At 38.8% G+C, this 16,653-nt stretch overlaps 1 protein-coding gene across 1 annotated transcript in view; it reads left to right on the top strand.

The window, feature by feature from the left end:
• Usp32 (ubiquitin specific peptidase 32) overlaps positions 1-16,653 on the top strand; it is a 141,254-nt gene that overhangs the window by 112,971 nt on the left and 11,630 nt on the right. The window contains exons 25-29 of the mRNA XM_028772406.1: positions 683-794; positions 2,984-3,195; positions 10,080-10,264; positions 13,014-13,100; positions 14,156-14,276. Of these exons, the coding sequence (XP_028628239.1) occupies positions 683-794; positions 2,984-3,195; positions 10,080-10,264; positions 13,014-13,100; positions 14,156-14,276 (717 nt within the window). The remainder of the gene's footprint in view (positions 1-682; positions 795-2,983; positions 3,196-10,079; positions 10,265-13,013; positions 13,101-14,155; positions 14,277-16,653) is intronic.

Genomic DNA, 16,653 nt, shown 5'->3' with positions numbered 1-16,653 from the left:
ATTCACCTTCTTCCTACCTCAACCTTCCAAGAAGCTATGATTGCAGACTCCTGTCCTCTGAACAGAGCCTCACCAGGTTGACATTTTTGTTATTGTTGGGTTTTTTGAGACAGAGTCTCACTCTATGTAGCCTACCTAGCATGTGTCTTACTATGTAGACCTGCCTGGCCTTGAACTCAAAGAGATCTCCCTTCTCTGCTGGGATTAAAGGTGTAAGCCATCACACATAGGCTCCATTGATTTTTTTAAAAAATATTAAATATAAAGAGATCTGTCAGGGTTTGCAGTTTAGATAGTTGAGGCTAAAGGTAAAACTTCCAGTCACCTACAGCATACTTTCTTCCTGTAGACAGGGACAAGTGTTTTCTTTGGCACGAGGTGAATTGTAAGTTATTTTATCCAGCATTCATCTTCAGTTAGCCAAAGAAGATTGATTGTTTTTACTATTGTGTTGGTTCATACCATTAATCCCAGCAGAAGTAGAAGTAGGCAGATCTCTAGGAGCTGAAGGTCATCTTGGTCTGCATGGTGAGTTCCAAAGCTACATAATGAGAACTTGTCTCAAAAAAATTGCTGTACATCACAGTGATAATATTTCTATTTTATCTAAAACCTTTTCCTTCTTTCTTGTTTGTTTGCTTATTTTTGTTTTTTTTGTTTTTGTTTTTCTTTCTTTCTGTAGAACTTTCCTCAGGACAACCAAAAAGTTCGACTCTCAGTGAGTGGATTTTTGTGTGCATTTGAAATTCCTATTCCTGCATCTCCAGTTTCAGCTTGCAGTCCAATTCAAACAGGTAAGATAGAACTAGAGTTCCTTCTCATGAATACAGTGTTGAACATTGGTCTAGGGCCAGCAAAATAGCTCAGCTTATAAAGAGGCTTGCAGCCAAGCCTAATGACCTGAGTTTAGACCTTAGGACTCCTAAAGGAGAGAACTGAGACCTGTAAATTGTTCTTTGAACATGCTTTGGCATGCTGTGGCATGTGCTTATACACACACATATATACATAAATGTAGTAAACATTAGTCTAAGCATTAAAATCTTTTTTATATATGTTGTGCTCAAAAAAATTTGTTAGCCCAGAAGAAACCTTTGACTAGATTTTTCTAAGAATTCTAATAACCATTTGACTCAGATTTTCCTTTTGATTGATGGATAATCTAAAATTCAGAAACAGTTAAAGAACTAAGTAAGTAGCTCTTAGCTCATATATATACCATTAACGTCCATATCTCTTTAACTCTTTGTAATGGTGAAATGGCACAGATGGTATGAAAGGAATCTACTACTAGAAAATGTAAACAACAAATTTAGCTAAATAGGAATTTGTCATCCAGTTGTTACACATGCTTTAATATGATTGGTCACTCAGTGCTTTTGGCTTCATATACTTTGTCCTTTTATTGTGGTACTAAGTGTCTAACCTAAGGTTTTAGACATGCTAGGCCAATGCTGTGCCTCTTAGCAACCTGTTGTGAAAGAGTATTTTCCTAAGAAAATGCAAGCAACATGTTCATGTCCTCCAAAGAGTAAAACCAAGACAGATCAAAAGTAATGACAGCACCAAAGTCCAATTTGGTGAACCAATAAGTTTTTATTGGTGTTACTACAGAACCACTGGTGAGGGGTTACTTGAGGAGCAGGGATGACTCAAAAAAGCAGCTGCATCACCAAGAAGCCCACCCACCCTAGCCCTAGTGAAGACTCAAGAAATCTGTATCCCAAAGCTCTCTGCAGAGCTTGAGGCTGCTGCCACAGTCTGAGAAATCACTACACTCAGCAAATTTGCTGTTCAGTCTCCTACCCCAAATTTACTGCTTCTATAAGGCTGCAAAAGGACCTTGAAGAATCTTACAAGTTTCCACTTTGTCACACAAGTGACATTTTGTTTGTTGCCTGATCTTCTGGGCCTCCCCTTTCCTCTTGGAAGACTGTTTCAATTAGGAGGGGAAATGCTAAACAACATAGCCTTTGGTTTTTGAGACAGTGTTACACTGTGTATCTCAGATTTGCCATGGTCTTACTGTTTAGTTCAAGATATCCTCAAATTTATGATCCTCCTCCCTGTCTTGTAAGGGCTGAGATTACAGGTGTAAACTGTTAAGCCCAGGGGTTCTTTCTTGACAGCTTATCATTAGGTTGATTCTCCTACTATAAAGTACTTCATAGAAAGTGAAGCTCTATGGGGACAAGCGAGTCATAGGCAGAGTCACGGTGACTTGTTCCCTGAACCTTCACCCAGCCGATACCCGGTTCTGAAGATATCTGTATTCCCCCTGAGCACCCACACTCCAGTGTCATTCCCCTCCCCACTTCCTGCCTTTCTGTGTTTATACCCCTGTGTGAATTAATTATGATTTGAGGAAAAAAAAAAAGAAAGAAAGAAAGTGAAGCTCTTCTCACAGACACGTAACAATGATGGTGAAGGTGAGTCAGTAGATGATTTCATGTTTTCTATTAGCATATCACTGTTCAGTGATGGAAACTATCATCTCTGTCCTCCAATACAGTTACATAGGCTACTGAGCATTTGAAATGTAGGTAGCTATTTAGACTGAGCCTTATTCAGTAAAGTAAAGCATTTTTATCTTAATTTTCATTTAAAAGTTAACAACTGGCTTACAGCCAAATTAGATAGAATATTTTGAGAGAAATGGAGAGTTTTAAAGGAAAGGTCAGATGAATGGTAGGGGTGTTTATGCACCACATACTTATGGGATTGTTGCAGGAGCTCTGCTTAACAGTTACCACAGTTCTTTCTTTGACCTTTAATCATAAGCATGAGTTATAAAAATATAACTTTAATATAAAAATTAATTTTGCCAATAAATTTAGAATTGTTACTTGTTCTGTGCATTCTCTTTGTTCTGAATTAGGAGAGTCAACACTATCAGTGTCCAAGACTCTCACAATACTAGAGAAAAGAGCAAAGATGATAGTGATACAAGGTTATTATACTGTGCACATCTCTGAATTTATAGATTGTTCCTCTTCTCCATCTACAAATGGACTGTTCACCCTGACTACCAATGGGGATCTGTCTCGACCTATATTCATCCCCAATGGAATGCCAAATACAGTTGTACCATGTGGAACTGAGAAGAATGTCACAAATGGAATAGTGAATGGTCATATGCCACCTCTTCCTGATGACCCCTTTACAGGCTACATCATTGCAGTCCACCGAAAAATGGTTAGTTAAATATTGCACAACTTACTATTGTTGGTCATGTCAACTATCGTTGGTGATATACAGTTATTTTCTCTCTTTCAAGTGTTTCTTGAACATACTCTCATTATATCATATATGCTATCCATATCATATGTGATTGCTGTTATAGGAAATGACACTTCTTACTAAATGTTAAGAAGCAGCAGAATGCTGGGCGAGAGGTGATGCCCACCTGCAGTCCTAACAATGGAAAGACTGAGACAGGAGAATCATGAGTTGGAGGCCAGGCTGGGTTCCATAGCAAGTTCCAGGTTAATCCGAGCTAAATATGAAGACTGTACTTCAAACATACCAAAACTAAGAGAGTGCTGGATAGCCAGTGCACACAACTAATGCTTTTCCTAAAATGTGTGTTGCACATGTATAGGCTTATACATCTCTGCCATGTAAATGTGAGTCCCTTTGGAAAACGTTTTATTATTACCATTGTGTGTTTTTTGGAGGACACAAGAATGTTCTTTGATAAGTTTTTTTTTTTTTTGATTCCTCCCTTGCTAAACTAACTCCTTCCATTGAAGGCTAATTTTTAATTTTTTTAAATTAAAAAACTGTTAATTAAGAGCACTGACTGCTCTTCTAGAAAATCCACGTTTGAATTCTCTCTCTTTCTTTCTTTCTTTCTTTCTTTCTTTCTTTCTTTCTTTCTCTCTTTTTTTTTTTTTTTTTTTTTGGTTTTTCGAGACAGAGTTTCTTTGTGTAGCCCTGGCTGTCCTGGAACTCATTCTGTAGACCAGGCTGGCCTACAGAAATCCACCTGCCTCTGCCTCCCAAGTGCTGGGATTAAAGGCGTGTGCCACCACTGCCCGGCTCCACGTTTGAATTCTAATATCCACATTGCAGCTCATGATTTACTGTAACTCTAGTTCCAGGGGATCCAATACCGTCTTCTAGGCCTCCATGGGCACTGCATGCATGTGCTGCACAAACATACATGCGAGAAAAACACCCATACACATAAAACAAAAATAAATCTTTTGTATGGAGGGGGACGAGAGGTTGGTGAGATGTCTTAGTGGTTACAGTACTTGCTAGACAACCATGAGGACAAGTTAGAATTTGGCTTCCCAGAGAGCTACACAGAGCTACACAGAGAAACCTTGTCTCAAAGGAAAAAAAAGAACCTGCTTCCATGAACAGGTGTAAGAGAAACAAAGATTGTTTCCACCATCAACCTCAAGCCTAAATGTGTGTGCGCACACGTGTGAAAAAGAAAAAAAGACTTGAAAACTAAGTGATTGGGACATAGTGGCAACTTAGAAAAAGAGAATTATGCCTGTAATTGCACAAACCATACTGTATCTCTAATTCTGCTACTGGGTAGTCGGTTGAACCCTTTAGGCTTTGATATCAGCATCTTATGAAACAAAAGAGTTAGAGTGATGTACATATTTAATCCAGCACTCAGGCAGAGGCAGGTGAATCTCTCTTAACTTTGAGGCCAGCCTGGTGTACACAGCAAGTTTCAGGCCAGCCATAGCTATATAGTGAGACCCTGTCTCAAAAAGATAGAGTTGGGTTGCTAGGTAATTTTTAAGAGTGTTAGTTACCCCCTGCCACTGCTTATAATTGACTCTTTGGCTAGGGGGTATTGTTTAGTAGTAGAGTATCTGCCTACCACCAAAAAGTGGGGAGGGAAAAGAACTAATTGCATCCTTATTTATTATATTGGCTAAAATATACTACCCTGCTCATAAGAAGGAAATAAAAGTCATTACATACCTTAAGTTGCTGAAACAAGATGACCTTGAGTTCCAGCCAGCCTTGGCATATATAGTAAAACTCTGGTGTTTGTTTTATTTTTTAAAGATTTATTTATTTATTTTATGTAGATGAATATACCATTACTCTCTTCAGACACACCAGAAGAGGGCATCAGATCCCATTACAGATGGTTGTGAGCCACCATGTGTTTGCTAGGAATTGAACTCAGGACCCCTGGAAGAGCAGTCAGTGCTCTTAACTGCTGAGCCATCTCTCCAGCCCAACACTCTGTTTTTAAAACAAAACAAAACAAAACAAAAAGCAAAAATTGAGGCTGGAGAGATGACTCAGCGCTTAAGAGCATTGGCTGCTTGACCATTGTTCAATTCTCAACACCCACGTGGTAGCTCACACCTGCCTGTAACAGCAGTGGGCTTCTGGCAGATATCCTCACACGGACATATATGCAGGCACAAAAAACAATGAGCAGAAAATAAAAATAAATTACATATTTTTAAAATGTTTAAAGGGAAATTAGGAAGGAAGAGAAAGGAAATGAGCTTTGTGAAGAAACAAAATTAGTGTGTTTAAAAAAACACAAGTACATTAATTCTTTAATTACATAACAAGAGAAATGAAATTATAAATGATTTACTGTTTTACTGTCCAAGGAGTTATACAACAAATTAAAAGAAAGTATGATTTAACAGAAATTCCTTTACAGTCTAGAAAACAGAAGTCTGAAATCAAGGTACCAAGAGATGGCTCCCTCCAAAGACTCGAGCAGACTCTCCCTTGGCTCCTCTACTTTCTATTTCTGAGCATCCCTTAGCTTGTGGCTGTGTAACTGCATTTCCTACCTGTTCATCTGAACTTTCCTTTCTGCCTCTGTCTTTCTCTTACAAAGATACTTGCCACTTGATTTCCTTATCATTTGATCTAATTGTAAGGCCTTTAACTTGGGGCTGGAGAGATGACTCAGCAGTTAAAAAGTATTTGGTACCTAACACTCATGTCAGTGGCTCACAACCTTCTGTAAGTCCAGCTGCAGGGTATCTAGTGTCCTCTACAGGTACCTGAACATATGTGGCATATTCACAGAGACACACACATATATACAAATAATATAAACTAATTCTTTTTCAAAAAACAAATGAGCTAGGCAGTGGTGGCGCACATCTTTAATCCCAGCATTTAGGAGGTAGAGACAAGCAGATCTCTACGAGTTTGAAGCCAGCCTTGTCTACAGAATGAGTTCCAGGACAGCTAAGGCTACACAGAGGAACCCTGGGGGGTGGGGGGGAGGGAAGAGAAGGGAGAGCGATGCGGGGTGGATGAAAGAATTTGGCGAGGGTGTGTGTGTGAAGGACTTATAATTACATATGTAAAAACTCTTTGCCAAGTAAGATTGAATTTACCAATTATAGAATTTAGACATAAAGAGATCTTGGTAGCAGATAAGCACCATTTATCTCTATAAATACTTTAGCTATATTTTTTAAATTATGTATCTAAAACTCTATTACAATACAAATAAACTTTACAAATCACACAGGAAGCATCTATATAGAAAACAATAATAGAAATAGAATAATAGAAAACTAAAATATTGGTGCTGGAAAAATTGCTCATTAGTTAAAGACCACCTGCTATTCTTCCAGAAGATGCAGGTTTAATTCCCAACACCACATGACTATCCACAACCTTCTGGGTCTAGGGTATTTAGCCTCATCTTCTGGCCTCTTTGGGTACCAGGCACAAACATGGTGTCCAGACATATATGCAGGCAAAATTCCCATAACACAGTATTTTTACATTTTTAAAAACAAAGGGGGGCTGGAGAGATGGCTCAGTGGTTAAGAGCACTGACTGCACTTCCAGAGGTCCTGAGTTCAAATCCCAGCAACCACATGGTGGCTCACAACCATCTGTAATGAGATCCAATGCCCTCTTCTGGTATGTCTGAAGACAGCTACAGTGTATTCATATATAATAAATAAATCTTTTTTAAAAAAGGGGGGGATGGCTGGAGAAATGGCTCAGCAGTTAAGAGCCATGTCTGCTCTTAGAGAAGACCTGAGTTTGACTCATATCATACACATGGTGGTCCACAACTGTCTGCAACTCCAATCCCAAGAGATCTGATGCCCTGTTCTTGCCTCCATAGGCACTAGGTCCACTTGTGGTACACATTCATGTATGTAGACAAGATACCCAAACAAACAAACAAATAAATACAAAGAAATGTTAAGCAACTTAAAGTGGTAGTGTCAGAGAGATGGTTCAGTGAGTAAAGATGCTTGCCAAGTGACCTAAGAACCACCTCAAGACCACATAAAAGTGAAAAGGGAAGGGCTAGAAAGATGGTTCAGTGGTTAAGAGCACTGACAACTCTTCCAGAGGTCCTGAGTTCAATTCCCAGCAACCACATGGTAGGTCACAGCCATCTGTAATGGGATCAGGTGTCTTCTTCTGGTGTTTCTGAAGACAGCTACAGTGTACTCATATAAATAAGTGAATCTTTAAAAAAAAAAAAAGGTGAAAAGAGAGGGCTGGAGAAATGACATGCTTGTTAAGAGTATATATTGCTCCTGCAGATGACCTGAGTTTATTTCCCAGCACCCATGTCAGGTGACTCACAAGCACCTGTAACTTCAACACCAAGGTATCCTATGCCCTATTCTGAACTCCAAAGGACACCTAATCTCTTATGTGCACAAACTCACATAGATACATATAGATAAAAAATTTAAAGTTGTAAAAGTGGGGAACTAGAGAGATGGCTTAAGATAAGAGTGTATATTGCTCTTCTGGAAGATATGAGTTCAATTCCCAGTACTCATGCCAGGCCATGAATGTGTACCAACTGCCTGTAGCTCCAGCTTCAGGGATCTGACACTTCTGGCCTCTGTAGGTGTCTGTACATATGTGGTACATGTGTGCACACACACTTCAAAATAAATCAAGTAATTAAGTATGAGTGATCCAACTCTACAGAGTTGTTCTTTAACCTCTGTGCATATACCATGGCACACCCACACACACTCATGCACACATAATTAAATTTAAAATAATAGATCAGGTTCTTGCATTAAATGAAAATGTTTGAAGATATTAGTTCTCTGCAAACTTATTCAGAAACTTGATGAACAATTCTAATAAAAAATGCTAAATGTGTGTATGTTTTTTTCTTATACTTTTTTCCATTTTGGTTTATGTGTTTTGCCTATTTGTATATCTTCACTCCACGTGGATGTGGTGCCCAAAGAGGGTGTTGGCTCCCCCATTTGTGTGCATTCTTGTGTATGTATGACTTCATAAACCAAGCACCAAGAGAAACTAGAGGGATGGCTCAGCAGTGAAGAATACTTGCTGCCCTTGCAAAGGCCTTAGGTTCAGTTCCTAGCTTGTGGGCTACTCACAAGTAACTGTAACTCTATCTCCCTGGGATCCACTGCCCTTTTTGGCCTTCTTGGGGACCAGGCACACATGTGGTCCACATATATACAGACACTCAAGTACATAAAACACAAATTTTTAAAGAATAAACAAGATACTCTTAAAGGGTAAAACAAGGAAAGCTACCAAATTGCAATTTATTTTATAAGCTGACATGTAAGACAATGTGATATTAGTGTGAAATGGGACAAATCAGTGCGATCGAATGTAAAAAATCAAAAAGAACCTATTTTCAAGCCCATGAAACTCTTCAGCCTCAGTCTTCTGAGTGCTGAGGTTATAAGTATAAGCTACTACCAGGCTCAACTTGAAATAAAATCTTGATTAAAATTATGTATTTTTAACTAAGTTTAAATTAATAGTGGCAAAATAAAATACTTGAGAATTAACACACTTATAATCCCTTCATTTAAGAGGTGGAGACAGGAAGATCTGGAGTTCAAGGCTATCTTCGGCTACATATTAAGTTGAAAGCCAGCCTGGCCCTACTTGAGACCCTGTGTCAACAATAAGTAAATAGGGCTGGTGAGATGGGTCAGCAGTTGGGAGTGCTTGTTGCACAACCATGGGACCAGAGTTTGGGTCACAGCACACACATGACAGCTAAGTGTCCTACATACAGCTGTGTCCCCACCTCTGGGGACAAAGGAGAGTAGTGGCAGAAGCAGGAGAATCTGGGACTTGCTGGCTTCCAGCTGGACAAGAAAGCACAAGAGGTTCAGGAGAGGATACCTGATGCTTCCACCTGTATGTGCCCACACACAAATGTGCACAGACTCACACATATATTCGTGCATAAAATAGTTTAAGTAGTAGAGCAGATCTATATTAAGTGAACAGAAATATAATAGCAAAAGACAAATTAGAAACAAAATTGATTGACAGCTAAGTACAGTTGGGTCTGTACTAGGAAGTCTTTTACAAAATGCTCTAGATCAACAGAAGACCAATCTTGAGAGTTTTGGATAGTTGGGCTTTTTTTTCCCCCCACAGCGTCTTTCTACAGTATCCTCCCTTCCTGGTGATTATTTTGGTCAGTGCCACCCTGGTATATATTCTCTCTCTCTCTCTCTCTCTCTCTCTCTCTCTCTCTCTCTCTCTCTTAGCATAGAATAGAGTTTATTCAGGGCATGGGGAGGGGAACCAGGAGGGTAGCAGAGAGAGAGAGGCCATGACCATGTGGAGAGAGGGGGAAGGAAGGGAAGGGGGGAGAGGCAAGGGGCAGAGAAGGACCTTCAGGCAAGAGATCAAGGGAGCAAGAGAGCCACCCTGTTATTCTTTCCAGAGAAATACCAAGTATTAATTATTTAAAAAGAATGAGCTATGCAAGTGTGCGTAGTCTTTACATAGGATTCATTGTGTGTGAGATTTGTCTGCAATCCTAGTTTAGTAGGTAACTCTGAAATGAGCAGTACCTCAACCTTTCAATGGGTCTCCACTTTAAATAATTTTCTCTACTAGTAATGGTGTCATACCTTTAATCTTGGTACTTGGTAGGCAGAGGCAGAGGCAAATGGATTTCGGTAAGTTCAAGGCCAGCCTGGTCTAAAGAATGAATTCCAGGAGAGCCAGGTCTACACATGGAGAAATCCTGTCTTGAAGGTATAAGGGGGAGAAAATGGGTATAAATATCTGTTAATTGGCAGCCTGTCTTGTCAGCTCTCTTCTCTTGTTTGTACATATAGATGAGGACAGAACTGTATTTCCTGTCATCTCAGAAGAATCGCCCCAGCCTCTTTGGAATGCCACTGATTGTTCCATGTACTGTGCATACCCGGAAAAAAGATCTCTATGATGCAGTTTGGATTCAAGTATCTCGATTGGCCAGTCCGCTCCCACCTCAAGAAGCTAGCAATCATGCGCAGGATTGGTAGGTTCTGGGGATAATCTAAATCCTGTGATTTCTAAATACTAAGTGTAACTTTTATGAATATGTTGTGATAAAAAAAAAAGACCTATTTTATTTATCAACTAACCCTTCTAGTATCGAATGATTTTTTTTCATTCTTTACTCTCACCTAAATTCCTCCTGTAATGCCTCAAGTAATATCATTATCTTCTCTTGTTGTAAAAGTCAAAAGTGTGAATTCACCAGGAAATTTAAATCATCTCAATCCTTCTGAAATGTAGAATGGGAGTGACATATCTAGATATGAACTCTGAAAAAGACTTGTGCCATAACATGATCCAGTTGGGATGTGTCCACACTGTATCTTTCAACAGGAAGTATCATAAACCTAGCAGATAGTGAACCTCTTTCTGCTTTCTTTGTACTCTTTCTACTACCATTCTATGAGATCAATATTCACTTTGAGTAATCATTGAGACTTGGTGTCATCTATCAAGGTTGAATTGCAGCTTTTTTTTTTCTTTTTTCTTTTTTCTTGCTATTGCGGCAATGAAAAATTAGCTTCTGTAATAACAGAGTTAAGAAAAGTTATGTTCCTTATAATGGAGAGTCTTTTGATATTAGGATACAAGGTTAAGGTGTGTCTTCAGCCTGTGAATAGTTCATAAGCAAATTAGTTAATGTATTTGTGGTTTTAGTAGGAGTGGCATTTGGGTAGGATTCAAATTTGAATTAAGGGACTTCTGGGTGAGGACTTTTTCCTCGATTTGCTACTGAACTGGGTATGGATTTTTGAGGAAAAGGATAGCTTTCTAGCATGAGCAATGGTTTGTAAGTGATCATGTTCTTTTGTGAAATGAGGAACTCAAGAAAGGGCATGTTTTAGTAAGGACAGGAATCAGATGAAATTCAAGATAGCTGTTATACATGTGGGAAGTGAATTTAAATGTCTTTTACTGGAGATACAGATGTCACCAACAAGTAGATATATAAAGCTCTAAGATGAGGGACTGTCACTTAAGAGCGTAAATGTTAGATAGAAAAATGTCCAAGACATAATTCGTGGTGCATTTTAACATTAAAAGTTAAGAGAGGAAGGAAAAGGAAGCATCCAGTAATGTCTGATCATTCAAGACTAAATGGTTGAACACCTTTAATTCCAACATTCAAAAGGCAGAAGCAGAAGGATCTGTGAGTTCAAGGCCAGCCTAGTCTGTATAGCTAGTTTCAGGAGAGCTGAGACTACATAAAGAAATCCTGTCTCAAAATAAGCAAACAATCAAAAGGAATAAATGGATAACCAAAAGAAAATGACCAGTTGTTCAAAGTCAGAGAGACTGAATAAGAAAAAGGTTGAACACTGCCCCCTGTGTTATTCCCACTGAACAAGAGTAAAGACCACCAACCCAAAAAATTTTAGTTGAATTATACAAGCTTCATTTTTTGTCAGACAGGATTATCTCCCTAAAGTGGAATTTGAGAACATAGCATCAAACACAGGAGAAGGTAGTGTTTATATTAACACTAAAACTGCAAGACTGGGAGTTTTCAAGGGTTGGGAATTTTCAGGAGGAATTTTGGTTATATAGGAAACTGGCTGAACATTTCGAAATTATTTGGCAGAGCATCTGCCTGACTCTGCCCCTCAAGTACTGGGCTTAAATTAAAGGCATGTGCCACCATACACCTGAATAGCTTTACTCTTCAAAAGTATCTGTAAGAAAATATAGAGAAACGGAGACACAGGATCTGGGGGAGTTGAAGGGCTTTAACTACAAATACCTGTCCTAACCAGAGTTTAAAGGGAAGGTTCATTTTGGCTCATATTTCTGAGTTAATCTTAGTCTATGACCAGTGGCCTTGATGCTTTGCACCTCCTGTGGTATATCTTGATGGAGAGTATGCAGTTGAACAACCTGCTTACTTCAGTATGGCCAAGAAACAGGATTAAAAAAGGACCAAGATCCCAATATCCACTTCAGGATGTGTGACCCAATTTGTTCCTCTAGGCCCAGACTCCTAAAGGTTCCTCTGCTGTTCAGTAGTGCCACAGCCTGGGAACTAGGCCTTTAATATATGGTTCATTAAAGGAATTTGAACATCTCATATGAAGCTAAGCCTTGTGGCTCATTCCCATGACTCCAGCTGCTCCCCAGGCTGAGGCAATAGGATAGCAGTCTTAAGACCTTCCTCTGCTGGAGTGAATTTGAAGCTAGCCTGGGCAACTTAGTATAAGACTGTATCTCCAGATAAAGATGAAAGGAGACCTAAAGATATAGCTCAGTGATCTGGTGCCAACCTAGCAGGCACAGTAGCCTGGGTATAATCCCTACTGCTGAGTATCCAACTGTAGCAGGAGGAATTGGGTTATCTTAGCTTAATATCTTCTTCGTCTTCTGTTAGGATGCTCCATGATCATGATTTTATTCCTATCTTTGGATGCTTGGATGCCTTGATTTGCTGCTCATTTGCTTTGAATGTGCTAGTGGACAGTAAGGTCCATCAGTAGTCATTTGGGTTATCCAGAAAGAGCTCCTGTAGCAGACACTCAGGAGATAGAGAAGCTTGAAAAACAAAACAAAATAGGAGAGAAAGAGATGGAAAGAGCTCACATTTATATCAAGCTTCTTATTATTCATGATTACATTATAAATTCAAGGTATCTTATTAAAAAGTATTATGCTTGAAATTGACTCTATGAGACGGGTTTTACAGGTGACTTTACCTATACCATGGACACCAGGCACAGGAGTTTCCATCTTTCTTCCAGTGATGACAGCATGGGCTATCAGTATCCATTCACTCTCCGAGTTGTGCAGAAAGATGGAAACTCCTGTGCCTGGTGTCCATGGTATAGGTAAAGTCACCTGTAAAACCCGTCTCATAGAGTCAATTTCAAGCATAATACTTTTTAATAAGATACCTTGAATTTATAATGTAATCATGAATAATAAGAAGCTTGATATAAATGTGAGAATTTTCCATCTCTTCTTTGTGAAATCCAGAGTACAAATTTGTTTTTCAGGCAAGTAATTTTACAGATTATATTCCATCCCAAATTCATAACCCATAATAAGCATTTTTATTCTAAACTTTGTTTTGTTTTCTCCCTCCCTTCCTTCCTTCCTTTTTTCTTCCTTCTTTCCTTCTTTCTCTTTCTTTCTTTTCTTTCTTTCCTTCCTTCCTTCCTTCCTTCCTTCCTTCCTTCCTTCCTTCCTTCCTTTTTAAATAGAGTCTCATTAGTGTTGGATCTCAGACTCCAGTGCTCAGTCTCCTGAGCATTGTGGCTTCAGTCATGTACACATGTCTATGATTAGTTCAAATATTCTTTCTGAGCCAATAGAACATAATCTGTAATCTGACTGGCAATCTTTCCTGAGGTTTTACAAGTCTTTGATGGGTCATTGCTATTACCGTAAGGATAGTACCTGATAGTACTAAAGTCAGCTTTTAGAAAGCTGTAATAGATATAACAACAAACGAAGGGTAGTAGCCATTAGAGCCGTGACTGTGTCTTGTCCTTGTACCTGCCTCCATAGATTTGTATATATATTTACTTAAGGGTTATCTTAGAGGAGATAAGCATTAAATCACTCATCTTACAGCATTATAGAAATGAATTTATAGTTTCTTTCAACTCAGTTTATATCAACTCAGTTTATACCAGCTAGTTTCTGTATCATTTTACTTGCCATGAAACTCATATCTTTCTATATATTAACAGCTGTTAAGTGCTTTATAAAACCAAAGACTTAACATTATGAACATGATTCTTGAAAATCTTAAATTATGTTACTATATCTATCAGATTCTGAAGCTAGAATTTGACAAATATGAAGCTGAGAGTATTTCTAATTAAAAACATTTTAATTCCTTATTATTTATTCCTCTGTGAATGCTTTTCCCTTTTAGATTTTGCAGAGGCTGTAAAATCGATTGTGGAGAAGACAGAGCTTTCATTGGAAATGCCTGTATTGCTGTGGATTGGGACCCTACAGCCCTTCACCTCCGCTATCAAACATCTCAGGAAAGAGTGAGTGCTGGGGGTGGCCATAATAAGGTGTTGGGTTTTATATGGGAAATGTTCCCCAGTTTAACTGTATTATAACAAACTAAAGTCATAAATATAGCTAATTACATTCTCTGTGGTACTTGATATACTGACATGTTTGCTTGACTCCCGGCCCCCCACCTCCAACTTCTAGAGTCAGTTGTATTAGGGTATTAAATTTCAGAAATATTAATAACAAAACTTGGGACAAAACTGTAATTAAGAAGTTTATACGTGGGCTGGTGAGATGGCTCAGTGGTTAAGAGCACTGACTGCTCTTCCAGAGGTCATGAGTTCAAATCCCAGCAACCACATGGTGGCTAACAACCATCTGTAATGATACCTGATGCCCTATTGTGGGGTGTGTGAAGACAGCTACAGTGTACTTACATATAATAAATAAATAAAAATTAAAATAGAAAAGGTTTGCCATTAAAAAAACAAAGAACATTCTTTAAAAAAAAAAAAGAAGAAGAAGAAGTTTATAGGTGCCGGGCAGTGGTGGCACACGCCTTTAATCACAGCACTTGGGAGGCAGAGGCAGGTGGATTTCTGAGTTCGAGGCCAGCCTGGTCTACAGAGTGAGTTCCAGGACAGCCAAGGCTACACAGAGAAACCCTGTCTCAGAACCAGAAAAACCAAAAAAAAAAAAGAAGTTTATACGTGGTGCTTAAGAAATGGCTCAACAGTTAGGAACACTTCTACTCTTGGAGAAGACCTGGGTTTGGTTTCCAGTACCATATGCCAACTAATAGCAGGAGTTTGCAACTCCTGTTCCAGAGGGTCCAGTACACTCTTCTGGCTTCCAAGGGCACTGCATCCACACAGTATACAGCTCCACATGCCAACCAAACCATTTCATGTAAACAAATCTTTTTTTAAAAAATTAAGATTTTAAAAGGAAGTTTCAGAGGCAGAGAGATGACTCAGCAGTTAAGAATATTTGCAGCACTCACAGAGAACCTGGGTTCAGTTTCAGCACACACATCAGATGGTTTACAACCCCTTTGTAGCCCCAACTTCAGTGGATCCAATGCTCTCTTATGGCCTCTGCACAGATACTCACGTAGAGAAATGCACAGAACACATAAATAATTTTGAATATCAATATCTTTTTATCTTTTGGGGTTTTTTGTTTGTTTGTTTTTGTTTTTTGAAGCAGGGTTTTTTTGTGTGGCCCTGGCTGTGTGTATGTACATAGAGACAGTGTTTCACTGTGTGGCCCTGGCTGTCCTGGAACTCTCTCTGTAGACCAGACTAGCTTTGATCTCAGAGATTCACCTGCTTCTGCCTCCTGAGTGCTGGGATTAAAGGAATGTACCAGCATTGCCTGGCATACCATGGACTCTTGCCAAACAAACAGAAAGGTCACTATGCTCAGCTGGGCAAGGTAGTATACCCCTATAATCCTAGCACTCAAGAGATTGAAGCAGGAAGATCAGGAATTCAAAGCCTGGATTAAATACTCAGCAAGTTCAAGGCCAGCCAGTGTCACATAAAATCTTATCTCAAAACAGGGGCAGTGGAAGAAAGATACTAGGCTAAAAGCTAAAGAAAATGTGAATAGATATTTAGGTTGGGCTCCCTATAACAAGGCATTTCAGATTTATAAGTCTCTGTCTTCACAAATTATAACAGGACATTAACCTGATAAGGTCCCTATCAAAGATACATTATTTGGCCATCTGTATCTCTTCCCCTTTTTAACAAGTCTGTTGTGCAATCTGAGAGGCTCTGGAGTACATCACTTACAGGAAGAGCCTACATATAACCTGTTATTCTCACCCTCTTCCACTTTCAGTGATACAACACAGTAGGAACTCTGAAGCTATTGAGATATCTCGTCTTATTGGGGAATGAAAGCATGACTAATCTGGGCTCTTACTAAATGTGTTTCCTGCCAGAGTGTGGTACACAATTGGGGTATTACTCACTTACGTTATAGTTTTTATTTCAGTGATTTCCCATCTAGGAATTTCCTTGGGAAATAGTATTCTGTTCGCTATGTAGCATTTTTTTTAAATAGTAAATAATTAGAAATGTGTTTATTCCATATTAGAAGTATGGTTAAACAAGTATGATGTATTCTTTATATAAATGATTATGTAGGCACTGAAAATGATTACTGATTTTTTACTACATAACAAGATACCAATTTTCTAATTGTGTAAAACATATTTAGTATTTTATTCATTGTTAATTTTATAGATGTATACAATGTATTTTGATCATATTCCCCCACACACAAACTCCCCTCTTTCAAGCTCCTCAAGACTTCCTACAACAGGTCTCTTTCTCTCAACTTTATGTGTTCTCTCTCTCTCTCTCTCTCTCTCTCTCTCTCTCTCTCTCTCTCTCT

The sequence above is a fragment of the Grammomys surdaster genome, unplaced genomic scaffold, assembly GCF_004785775.1.
Source record: "Grammomys surdaster isolate TR1022 unplaced genomic scaffold, NIH_TR_1.0 213, whole genome shotgun sequence".
Lineage (NCBI taxonomy): Eukaryota > Metazoa > Chordata > Mammalia > Rodentia > Muridae > Grammomys > Grammomys surdaster.
Note: the sequence above shows the minus strand (reverse complement) of the source record. Positions and strands in the feature narration are given on the sequence as shown.